The sequence below is a fragment of the Triturus cristatus genome, chromosome 7 (genome assembly GCF_964204655.1).
Source record: "Triturus cristatus chromosome 7, aTriCri1.1, whole genome shotgun sequence".
NCBI lineage: Eukaryota > Metazoa > Chordata > Amphibia > Caudata > Salamandridae > Triturus > Triturus cristatus.
This window is the reverse complement of record NC_140590.1, coordinates 984,355,329-984,368,555: the sequence shown is the minus strand read 5'-3', so window position 1 is coordinate 984,368,555 and position 13,227 is coordinate 984,355,329. Positions and strand designations below refer to the sequence as shown.

At 48.0% G+C, this 13,227-nt stretch overlaps 1 protein-coding gene across 1 annotated transcript in view; it reads left to right on the top strand.

The window, feature by feature from the left end:
- The window catches only part of LOC146810957 (cyclin-dependent kinase-like 3), a 531,018-nt gene that overhangs the window by 452,935 nt on the left and 64,856 nt on the right, over positions 1–13,227 (top strand). The window contains exon 4 of the mRNA XM_085615020.1: positions 6,826–7,004. Coding sequence (XP_085471146.1) covers positions 6,826–7,004 — 179 coding nt within the window. The remainder of the gene's footprint in view (positions 1–6,825; positions 7,005–13,227) is intronic.

The following is a 13,227-nucleotide window of genomic DNA, read 5'->3' as shown; positions in this document are numbered from 1 at the left end:
GTGCTTCGGGGGGAGGCCCTCTCCCTGGTGGTGACTGCCAAGAATCGGAGGGATTGCGAAGTGCGGCAAGTAGAGGAGGAGATTGCGGCCCTTGAAGGGGATATGGAGGAGGAGGTCACAGAGTCCTCATTGCATGAGCTTTGCTTGAAGCAGGCGGAGTATAGGGACCTGGTGACGGACGCCGCCAAGACCCTCAGCAGGGAACAACAGGGCCGTCTGTATGATGTTGGAGATAAGGCAGGGAAACTCCTGGCGTGGCTGGACAGGAAGGAACGGGTCAATAGAGTGGTGCCAGAGTTGATTGGAGAGGGGGGAGAGGCGATTGTGGAACCTGAAGGGATTGTGGAGTGTTTCGCGGAGTATTTTCATAAGGTTTATTCCTCTGGGTCGGACAGGCCGCCCGAAGACTCGTCTGATCTCCTCCGTGATATTGAGTTGCCCTGCCTCTCTGACATAGATAGGGACGATTTGTATGGCGACATCACGGTTGACGAGGTGGCGGGGGCGATTCGCGCGTTGAATTCGGGTAAGGCCTCTGGACCGAACGGACTGCCGATCGATCTGTACAAACTGTTCCCGGATAGGGTCGCCCCTCACCTGCGCGCCATGTTTTTGGAGGCGCGGGGAGATGGGATCCTTCCATTGGATCAGCGGCTGGCGTCGATCGTGGTCATACACAAAGAGGGTAAACCCCGAGATAGATGCGCCTCCTATCGGCCCATTTCACTCCTCAACGCTGAGCCGAAAATTCTGGCCAAACTCCTGGCTACCCGTCTGATTAGGGTACTTGGCGATCTGGTCCACCCGGATCAATCTGGCTTTATCCCGCACCGAAACACAGCATTGAACCTTAGGCGTCTTCATGGCGTCATCGCCAGGGCGGGCACGCTACGTGAACCGGCTGTTGTGGCATCTCTCGATGCCACGATGGCCTTTGACACGGTGGAGTGGGCATATTTATGGGCCGTGCTGGCCAAGTTTGGTTTCGGTCGCGGGTTTGTGAGTTGGGTCCGGTTGCTGTACGAGGGGCCACATGCGAATGTTGTGGTGAATGGTCGGGCATCTGCTCCGTTTCAGCTTGGAAGGGGTACTCGGCAGGGCTGCCCCCTGTCGCCTCTGTTGTTCGCCCTCGCCCTTGAACCGTTGGCTGCGTGGATACGTTGGCACCCGGATATACGGGGCCTTCGGTGGTCGACTGATCACGAGGACCGTATCTCGCTTTATGCCGACGATATCCTGCTGTATCTTGCCTCACCAAAGAAGTCACTTATAGTGGTCTGTGACGTACTCGCATCGTTCGGTAGGAACTCGGGGCTTGTGATTAATTGGGGCAAATCGTACTTGTACGTTCTTAGTGGCGAGGTCCCACCGATCCCTAGAACATGTTCGATACAGGTTGCCCAGCAAGGTTTTGTGTATTTGGGGATTTTTATATCCATGGATCCTGTTGTGCGCTATGAGAGGAACCTGCTCCCCCCCTTGGCACGCTTGAGGCGAGATGTTGAAGGTTGGCGGAGGCTGCCGCTCTCCCTTGTTGGGCGTGCGGCCCTGTTCAAAATGATGTCTCTTCCCCGCTTCCTCTACGCCCTCCAGAACACCTTGGACTGGGTACCGGCTAAATACTTTCGGGAGGTCGAAGGCCTCCAAAGGACGTTGCTGTGGGATGGGCGGCCGCGAATAGCTATTTCAAAGTTGACGCTCCCATGGTATGATGGGGGCATTGCGCTCCCAGACATCCGACGGTACTACTGGGCCACGCAGTTGAGCGCGATCAACCATGGGTTTTACGGCCCTGCCCTCAGCCCTGGGTATGCCATGGATAGGTGGCTGATGCGCGGCGGCAACTACTACAGGGCGTTGTATTCGCGGTCCCTAGACTCGTCCCTCACGGGGCCCACAGGTGTGGCGGTGCGCGTATGGAAGATGGCGACCGACTCGCTGGGCTGGAAGGACAGGCTAACCCTCGCTACCCCATTGTTTGAATCGGAAAGGTTGGGAAGACTCTGGCATACGAAGGGCTTTGATAAGTGGGATCTGATAGGGATATCCAAGGTGGGGGATGTGCTGCATAAGGGGAGGGTGAAGTCTTTCGAGGAGTTGCAGACTGAGTTTGAGCTAGGGCCTTCGTATATCCAGCTGCGTCACGCCCTCCGATCAGTCCTAGTGGAGGGTGAGAAGGTGCCGGAGTCCTCTCCCCTTGAGGACCGAGTCCTTGATGGTCATATGCCCGAGAGCACGATTTCGCTCATATATAAGAAGTTGATAAACGTCCGGGCAGACTTGCTATTGGGGCTGAGAGAACAGTGGACCAGGGATGGCCTCGAGTTGGATAATGAGGACTGGCAGTCAGCGGTTTCTTCGCCTAAGGAGGTTGCGATCCCGTCGCGTCTGAGGCTGGTGCAGCTTAAAATACTGCACCGGGTGTATGTTACGGGGCCAAGGCTGGTCCACATGGGATTCTCGGAGGATGGCCTGTGCAGAAGGGGATGTGGTATGGTGGGTACTTTCCTGCACATCATTTGGGAATGTGGGGTCATTGTGGAGTTCTGGAGGAGAGTCCATGCAGTTATGGGGGAGGTGACGGGCATTGTGGTACAGCCGGAGGCGCGGTGTTGCCTCCTGAACGTTTGGGGGCCCACTGATCTCGATGAGGCACAGACCCAATGGGTGACTCTGGGTAACATGGTGGCTAAGAGGGATATTGCGCGATTATGGGGCTCCTCGGGTCCCCCTACACTGACCGCGTGGAAGGAGAACATGGATTGGAGCATGTTTAGGGAGAAGACGGTCTACTGCTCTAGAGGTCGCCCCCGGAAGTGGCATGCCATCTGGGGGCGGTGGAACCAATACAGGGGGGGAATATGTCTTGCCCCGGATCTGGAACCTCCCGAGGAACAGCTTTCCCCCTGACCTACCTTCCAGCACAGTTTGGTTTTGGTACCCGTTCTGGGCCTCTGCTGTTCCCCTTCTTCCTCCGCACACAGTCTTATACTTAGTAGATGAGTGGGGTCCTGCCTCCCCTGGGGGCTTTCGCCATGGGATTTCAATGTTCTGCCTTGCTGGGGTTTATTGTGTGTTTTTTCTGTGTTTATTTAAAATTGGACCTTTGCATTACTCTTCGTACTGTATCCGGGACGCATTACTGTATCTAACTTGCAATGCTGCCGAACCTTCGGGCTGTCGGCTGAATAGCTGTGTCCTGAATTTCGAAATAAAGGTTTTCAAAAAAAAAAAAAAAAAAAAAAAATTTCCTTCAGGTCTGGGAGACCATCACCTCAGACAGATGGGTGACCCAAATTATTCGTTCAGGGTGCTGCCTAGAATTGACATCTACCCCCCCAAACATTCCACCCAGGCAACGCCCAATGTCACAAGAACATTCCACATTACTAAAACAGGAGGTAATCTCCCTCCTACAAAAACATGCAATAGAACAAGTCCCCGCCAATAAGCAAAATTTAGGGGTATACTCCCTATATTTTCTGATACCAAAAAGAGACGAGACTCTACGACCTATTCTAGATCTCCAGCCTCTAAACACATACATACATTCGGACCATTTTCACATGGTAACACTTCAGCAGGTACTTCCGCTCCTCTCCCAGAACGACTTTCTCACCACACTGGACTTGAAAGACGCATACTTTCACATTCCGGTATACCATGCTCACAGAAAGTACCTCAGATTTGTAGTGGACGGGCAACACTACCAGTTCAAGGTGCTCCCATTCGGGGTCACAGCAGCGCCAAGGGTATTCACCAAGTGCCTAGCGGTAGTGGCGGCACACCTCAGAAGACAGCACATTCACGTCTTCCCATATTTGGGCGACTGACTAATAAAAGCCACGTCCTACAACCAATGTGTACATCACACCGCCACTACAATCCAAATACTTCACCAGCTAGGCTTCACGGTGAACCACCAAAAGTCCCAGCTAATACCATCCCACACAAAGCAATACCTCGGTGCCACCATAGACACCTCAAAATCCATAGCCTACCCCAATCCTGCCAGGATTGCAAGCATTCAGGCTTTGCGTCAAAGATTCATACCTCAACAAGTGTTTATGCAACTGATAGGGATGATGGCCTCTTGCATTTTCATAGTGCCTCATGCAAGACTCCAGATGCATCCACTCCAAGAGTGCTTAGCGTGCCAATGGAACCAGGCCCAGGGGCAACTGACAGATCTGGTGTTGGTAGACGGTCGCACCCGTCGCTCTCTGCAGTGGTGGAACACCACAAATCTTTCCAGAGGTCGACCGTTCCTGGACCCGGTTCCACAAATAATCCTAACAAGAGATGCATCGCTCTCCGGTTGGGGAGCTCATCTATTACACCTCACAGTGCAGGGCACATGGACACCGCAACAAAAGTTACTCCATATCAACCATCTGGAGTTACTGGCAATCTTTCTAGCCCTAAAATCCTTTCAGACACAGATTTTAGGCAAGGAAGTCCTTATTCGCACAGACAACATGACGGCCATGTACTACATTCAAAAACAAGGCGGCACACACTCTCCACAGTTCTCTCAACTAGCACAGAGCATATGGAGATGGGCAATTCCACACAAAATCTTTCTCCTAGCCCAACATGTCCCAGGAGTCCAAAACACCATGGCAGATCTGCTCAGCAGACAGACGCAGCAGATCCACGAGTGGGAACTTCACCCACAGGTTCTTCACCCGTTCTTTCAGATGTGGGGGCATCCACAGATAGACCTCTTCGCCACCCACGAAAACAAAAAATGCCCAAGCTTCGCTGCCAGATACCCACACCCATTGTCCAAAGGCAATGCGATATGGATGAACTGGTCAGGCAAATTTGCGTACGCCTTTCCACCTCTCCCACTAATTCCATTAGTGGTGCGAAAGCTACAACAGCACTCCCTCACACGGATCCTAGTAGCTCCAATGTGGGCCAGACAACCGTGGTACACCACGCTGCTGGAACTCTCGGTAGTACCACACCAAAAGCTACACCTCTCACCATGCCTCCTAACCCAGAACCATGGAGAGATCAGACACCCGGCCCCAGCTCAGCTCAACCTTGCGATCTGGCTCCTGAGATCCTAGAATTCAGATACCTTAACCTTCCCCCTGACTGTATGAACGTCATCAGAGAAGCTAGACGCCCTACCACTAGAGCCTGTTACGCTGCAAAGTGGTAAAGATTTGTTGTTTATTGCCATAACAACACAATCAACCCTCTAGACGTATCTATACAGCACATCATATGCTACTTGCTCCATCTACAAAGGTGTAACCTAGCATATACATCCATTCGGCTACACCTCGCAGCAATTGCCGCTTACCTACAGAACAGACAGCACCTATCACTTTTCAGAGTGCCTGCCATTAAAGCCTTCATGGAAGGCCTCAAACGAATAATTCCCCCCAGAGTACCACTCTCACCTGTGTGGAACTTAAATATAGTTCTCACAAGGCTAATGGGACCGCCCTTCGAACCTTTGCATAAATGTGAACTGCAATTTCTCACATGGAAAACAGCTTTTCTTGTAGCCATCACTTCCCTTAGAAGGGTCAGTGAGACACAAGCACTTACAATACAGAACCTTTTCTCCAAATGCACCAGAACAAGGTTGTCCTCCGTACCAACCCAAAATTCATACCCAAAGTCATTTCACCCTTCCATCTAATCCAATCGGTAGGATTACCGGTATTTTTCTCGCAACCTCAAACTGTTGCAGAAAGGGCTCTACACACGCTAGATGTTAAACGGGCCTTACTTTACTATATCCAGAGAACACAACCTTTCAGAAAGACCAAACAACTGTTTGTTTCTTTCTCTCCACCACACAAGGGCAACCCCATCTCAAAATCAGGGATAGCTAGGTGGATTGTAAAATGCATACAGATTTGCTACCACAAAGCTACCACAAAGCAAAACGAACGCTATCTGTTCCCCCTAAAGCCCACTCTACACAGGGGCTTCTATGGCTTTTCCCATTAGATGATATCTGCAAAGCAGCTACATGGTCAACACCGCACACTTTCACTAAACATTACTGTGTAGATGTGCAAACCAAGCAACAAGCTAGTGTGGGCCAGGCTGTACTAAAAACACTATTTCAAACCACTGCAACAGATGCTGGTGGTCGCCACTAAGGTTGGGAACTGCTATATAGTCTATGCAAAAGTGTGTAATCTGCAGCTCGTATGCCTCGAACGGAATATGCTACTTACCAGTATGCATCTGTTCTTGGCATGTAGAGCTGCAGATCTACACACGCCCACCCGCCTCCCCGGCTACCTGTATCTGTTCCAGTCTATCTTATTTAGATACAACACACATGGGTTTCTTCACTATTATTACTACGCTCCATCTTTCCCTGTTGGCGAAAAACAATCTGAGGATGAAGCGGAAGCCCATGTGCAACACGATCCAAGGGAGGAGTCACCGACCTCGTGACTTCCAAAGACTTTCCAAGAGGAAAAACAAACTGCAAACATCTGGGCCCACACCAGATGGCGATCTATGCAAAAGTGTGTAGATCTGCAGCTCTACATGCCAAGAACAGATGCATACTGGTAAGTAGCATATTCCTTCTGAGACACAACCATTTTATTGTACATGTTACAAGTACTAAGACTACAAGGCTGAGGGTGCCATCTCACGTGTTTAAAGCATAACAGTGTTTGTATTGTATACAATGGAAAAATGCTAATAAAACTTTGTTTCCAAAAAAAGATATTAAGTGCTGTATAAGCATATAATATTTAATAACTGGGAAGAAAAGAGAGATCGATTTTTGTATCTAATTCATGTAATTTGGGTTGTAAACTCAAATTTGTTTTACAGATTATGCATCGTGATATTAAACCTGAGAATATCTTAATTACTCAGTCTGGAATTATTAAGGTATGCGATTTTGGCTTTGCTCGGACATTAACAACAAATGGAGATATATATACCGATTATGTTGCCACACGATGGTATAGAGCGCCAGAGCTGTTACTGGGGGACTCTAAGTATGGAAAGTAAGTACTTCGTAATAGTTTTCTTTTGTGCATTTAAAGTTCATTCATTTTTGTGGGAAACCTTTGAGATCACTAATAACCTACATATTTTTACTTACTGAAAGAGCAATTGTCACAAATAAGGAAGCATCATTATGCTGTATTTTGGGTGTCTTTCATGCACTCTACATAACATCTGTATGCTATCCATTGAGTTCAACAGATAGTTTGATTAGTAGCAAACTGGATTATTTGACCTGAAAGAAATAAGTGCCAAGAAGCAACCCTCTGAGGGTTTGCATGCTCATTCCACCAGAACTAAGGGTACAACCACATGCATCTCTACACACATTTACCAAGCACTACTGCCTGGACAGTCAGGTCCGTAGTGATGGGCACTTTGCCTGTTCGGTCATGCAGAACCTTTTGGTGTGAAATTGTTTTGCAGCCCCTCCTACTTGGAGGTATTGCTTGGGTGTCTTTTCTAAGAAAGTAAGGAAGCTGCATCTAGAAGTCTCTAACAGATGAAAATGTTACTTACCTTTGGTAACCTATTATTTGGTGGAGACTCCATGATGCCACCTACCGGCACGCAGGTATACTGCTCACAAACAAATACCGGTAAGGAATCTATGGCTAAATAGTGTCTTTGCCAGGTAATGTGTTACCGAAGGTAAGTAGCTAGCTCTTTGGGCATGAAATTCAATTCTCTAGTATTGGGGTATCTTTCATAGATGCACATGCCTGAATCATTCCCCGTCGTCGGAGTGGGAGTCCCACGGTACATAATAAAGCTATAAATATGCACATAATAACCATACCATAGGTAACTTAGAACCGGGAAGTAAAGTGGCTAGAAACTAAAAGGAAAAAACTTCCACCTCGATGACTCGTCCAAGTCATTATATATAGTCCAAACTACAGCCAATCAGGCAACAGCACCCTCCAGAATGTTCTCCTCAGAGGCTCAGGCTCTCAGATTTTCTACCGCACGTCGTGTGAAGGGAGTCTCCCTGAGCTTTGCTCAGTACTTTCAGATTTATTCAGGAATTCTTCAGTTCATGATGTCTTCTTCAAAGAAATCTCTCTTTTGACCTTGTGAATCTTGTGGGAAGCCCCGGCTGTTTTCTGAGGACCCCCACAAGAAGTGCATTTACTGCTTGTATCCTGATCACCAGGTGAGAGACTGCAAGATCTGCAGAACCTTCCCTCAAAAAACTCTCAGGGACAGAGAGGGACGTCTACTTCTGTGGCTACAGAAGATTAAAGATCAAGACAACCCCTTATCTGAAGTGGGGAGTATTGCCTCTAGTAAGACTTCGTCCTCTAGCTGAGGAGGATTTATCTACTCCTGGGGCTAAGGTGTTGAAAAAACAGCACGCCTCTGAGAGTGCTGAACTGCCTTCCACTTCAAAAAAGGCTCCTCCACCTTCAAAGAGTAAAGCTCTGCCTACTACGCCCCCGAGAAAAACTGCAAAGTCTCTGCCTTCAAAACAAGTTTCTGAGAAGGATTTACCTCAGAAACTGGTTCCCTTGTCGACGATCTCGATGACTACATCTTCGTCGACGAGGCCTAGTGTCGACGCTATGACGACGTCAACTGTTACCTTCTCGTCGCCGAGACCTCATATGATCATGTCGTCAGCATCCTCGCCGTCGACGCTGGTATCCGTCACCGTGAAACCAATCTCGTCGACGAAGGAAGTGAAATCTACCGTTGACGCCCCTTCGACGACGAAGATGAGAAGGATCTCATCGACGATTGCCTCGTCGACGGCCGCCTCGTCGTCCACGGCCGCCTCGTCGACAATTACTTCATTGACACCAGCTTCGTCGACGACGACTTTGTTGATGCTCCAGTTATCTTCATATACAGCGTTGCAGGTTTGGTCAGCGTCTACGGCCAAGACATCTTCTACATCGTCTACGACGTCTGCGCAGTTGCCTCCATTGACAACAGCACCTTCCTTGCTGCAAAGACGGGGATCTTCAGTGGAGGCCCTCTCTCCACTTCATATTTCCCCTACTAAGGTTTGTCTGGAGTTACCTGAACAGTTGCTGGATTATGGAGAGGATGATGAGGAATCCGATGAGGACGATAGGTTTCGCACTGCCAGGAGCCCTTCTGAGTTATTCATTAAATATCAGGAGGAGGATCACGATGATAAACCTTCCCCAGAGACTGTTTGTCCAGCTACAGATACTATCCCTACGGCACTACTGCCTTTGGCTCTACTAAGTAATCTACAATTTATCTTGGATGATTATTATCGCCGTTTCCCTCCATCTGAATCGGCTTCTTCTGTACCACCTACACCTGTTCCTCAATCTTCCTCTTCTGCGGTCACCCAGACCCACTTCTCCGGTACCTTCTCATCATTCTCATGATGCTAACACGACGGACGATGATAGGGAGGAAGGAGAATTGGAAGACATATCGCTTCTTACAGAGTGGGACGATTACCAGATACAAACTCCGTCTCCTTCTACTCCCATCGATTCTCCTCCAGTTGACATCGGAGGTTTTCATCTTCTGATAGAAAGGGCAACACAAAGCTTCCTCCTTCCTATGGAAACAAGGAAGGATGATTGTTTCCTATACGACTTTAAAGATCAACCGAGGAAACAAGTTCGGACTATTCCAATCATTGACTTCATTTGGCAGGAAGGACTAAAGGTCATGAAAGCTCCTGCTTCTATTCCTGCGGTCCTGCCCCACCTCAACAAGAAATACAAGGCACCAGACAATTCGCCAGCATGCCTCATAGGTCAGCCAAAGGCTGATTCTGTTATCGCCCAAGCAGCGCAACGACAAGCAAGAAATCCCTCCTCTCCGATTGCAGCTCCTCGTGATTGGGATGGCAGACGCTTGGACACTATTGGTAAAAAGGTTTCCACCATGGCAGTGACGACCGTCCGTGCTGCTAACTCTCTGGCCATCTTAGGACGATATGGCAGACAGATGTGGTCGGACATTTCTCCCTACATCGACATGTTGCCCGAACCATCTAAAGCAGAAGCACTAAAGATCCTGCAGGAGGGGGAACATATCTCTGCTGAGATTATAGATTCAGCTGTGGATGTTGCGTCTACAGGTTTTCGGCAACTAGCAGGGGCCGCAGTCCTACGGCGGCAAGGCTGGTTGAAATATACTTCATTTCGCCAGGTGGTTCAGGCAAAAATACTTCATATGCCGTTTGATGGCGAATCTTTGTTTGGTCAGCATGTGGACGAGGCCCTCCAGGCCATTAAAAAGGATACTGAGACAGCAAGATCTCTCAGAACTCTCCAGTTTCGGAAGCCGCCTTTTCTTGGCGCTAAGGGCGGTGGATCCTTCTCTAGTCGAGGAGGTTATAATCAACAAAGACAGTACCAATCCTATCGAAGTAACCAACGCTACTCTTCTCAACGCCAACAATCCTACAGACAACCAAATACCTTTTATTCACAAAACAGGAGAAAGTCTACTTACCGCAGACGTGATACGTCTAAAAAACAGTGACAACTGCCACCTGTTCTACCACCTACCCCTTTAAAAGTTGGAGGAAGAATCTCCCAATTTTACTCGAATTGATCCGCCGTTACATTAGACAAGTGGGTCTTGGATTTTGTGGCCAGAGGCCATGTTCTAGAGTTCATAAAGATTCCATCAAATTCTCCTCCCAAGGGCCCACCTCCAGCTCATCTCACGGAGCTTTTTTCCCAAATAACTTTGATGTTACGAAAAGGAACAATAGAAGTGGTCCCTCAGTTACAAAGAGGAACCGTTTTTTATTCACGATTTTTCCTGATAAAGAAGAAATCGGGAGAATGGCGCCCATTCTAGATCTTCGCTCCCTCAACAAATATCTAAAAAAGTTATCATTCCGGATGTTGTTACTTCAAGGAATCCTTCAACTCCTCACTGCGGGGATCACATGGCCACCTTCGACCTCCAAGACGCGTATTTCCATGTACCAATTTTACCCAGACACAGAAAGTCCTTCCTTTCGGATTACGTTCCGCACCCGTGTTTTTACCAAGGTTCTAGTACCGGTGGCTGCTGTCAGGACTGCTAGACCATACTACAGAAAAAGACTAAATATGAGCACAGTTGTATTAAAATCTAGAAGTAAAATCAAGAAGGTCCAACGGCAGTACAAATCATTGGCAGGTATTGTTTCTAAAATGGCCGCCAAGAGTCGACCGCTGGGGCAACAAGTTAGCGCTCTAGCTCTCGAAGGCAATCACCATGATTCACCTGAATTCGATGGAGAGAAGAACGTCTTGAAGAAAAGCGTCGCGGAAGTTTAGTCAGGGAAACTTCGTCGCGCCTCTATTTTACTATTTTCGGCGGAGTTCAAGTTCGGAGGAAACTTGAGAAGAGTGCAGTAAGATTGTTCTATGTATTTTGTATCCTAGAGCATGCGCGAGTTTATGAAGAGACTTTGCATTTAGTTACATGCGCATTCAGAAGTGAACGAAGTACTGAGCATGCACCCTGTTAAAAACGCTGCAGTTCACTGAAGTAAATTCAGAGACAGCACAAGTCCTGTGAAAGTAAACCGGGCATAAAAATAGGTTTAAAAAAAGACTTTATTTTAAAAATCCTAGTTTCCTGCAAATTGTTTCGGAGGGATCAAATTTTCGAATTGTAAATAGTTTAACAGGACAACAGTAATCTGCGAAGCATATATATATTAAAAGGCATTTAAGGAGAAAAACGGTCAATACAACCAACATAAATACTTACCAGATATCAGAACACAGTTACTCTTCAGCTGTACCAAAGGAATAGGTGAGGAGTCTGCAAACCAATACAAGTTAGAGTTAAAAAAGGAAAGACTTGGAGAAAAGAATTAATTATTTGATAATTTTAGTTACAGCATACAGAAGCAAAGAAAAAACTACAAATAGAAGAGAGGCATAGGTCACACCAAGACGGGGTAGGTGAGCAAAGGGCATAGATTCATTTAGAAATTTAAGGAGGTGTTGAAATATTAATGTGTTATTCCCTTACAGTAAACACATTCTCGAGCTAGCCAGAAGAAGGCAAGAAGAAAACGTCTGAAGCTGAAGAAAGAATCGGACGCAGTGTGACTGTCTCTTCTCTGTCCCATCCCTTTTCCCCACCCTGGGATTTCGTTGGCATACATGCTAATATATGCGTGTCGCTGAGAAATCTTAGTAAGACATTGGGAACTTGCGACATTCTGCTCCTGTGCATTCTGAAGAGCTTTGGCCTGACAGCCGCACACCTTCGTCTGGAAGGAATTCAAATTTTTCCATATCTAGACGACTGCCTTATCAAGGCGAATTCTTTCACAGTCGCGAACGCCCACATTCAGAGATGTTTGTCCCTTTTCCAATCTCTGGGCCTCTCAATCAATTTCGACAAGTCTCATCTCATTCCATCGCAAAGAAGAACGTTCTTGGGAGCTACCATAGACACTCGGCTAACACAAGCCTTTGTCTCAGACGAATGGCAACAAACAATTTGCAAACTTGCCCAGGTACCTCGATCAAAAAGGTGTGTTTCAGTCCGGCAGTTCAGATCATTTCTGCGGATGCTTTCTTCCTGCATTCCTTTAGTCCCCAACTGCCGTCTCAGAATGAGACCCCTGCAAGAGGAGCTCAACAACCAATGGTTACAGATTTCGGGGTCCTTTGACGATCTCATCTGCATCACTCCCCGGATTCGGGAAACCTTTCTCTGGTGGACTTGCAAGAGGAACGTGGCAGCAGGCTGCGCATTCCTAACGGAACCACCAAGTTTCTTCATCACCACGGATGCCTTACTCGAAGGGTGGGGAGCACACCTTCAAGGGCTGACAGTCAGCAGCAAATGGAACGTTCAGCAGCAGAAGTAGCATATCAACCTTCTAGAATTGCTAGCTATCTTCCTGGCCCTAAAATGTTTTCACACCATCATTCTCGGGCATCAATATTGATCCGGACGGACAACACAACAAGTATGCACTACTTGAACAAATAAGGAGGAACGAGGTCCGCCCTGCTGTCTCAACAAGCCCAGTAAATTTAGGATTGGGCGATCCGACAATGGATCAGCCTATCAGCGATCCTTGTTCCGGGAGTGTCCAATGTCCTCGCGGATTCCCTCAGCAGGACAACAGTTTCCATTCACCAGTGGGAGCTACATCAACCAACGTTGGATCGAATTTTTCAGGAGTGAGGTTGACCCGATCTGGACCTGTTTGCGACCAGTCAGAACCGCAAATGCCTATTCTTTGCAAGCTGGCTTCCA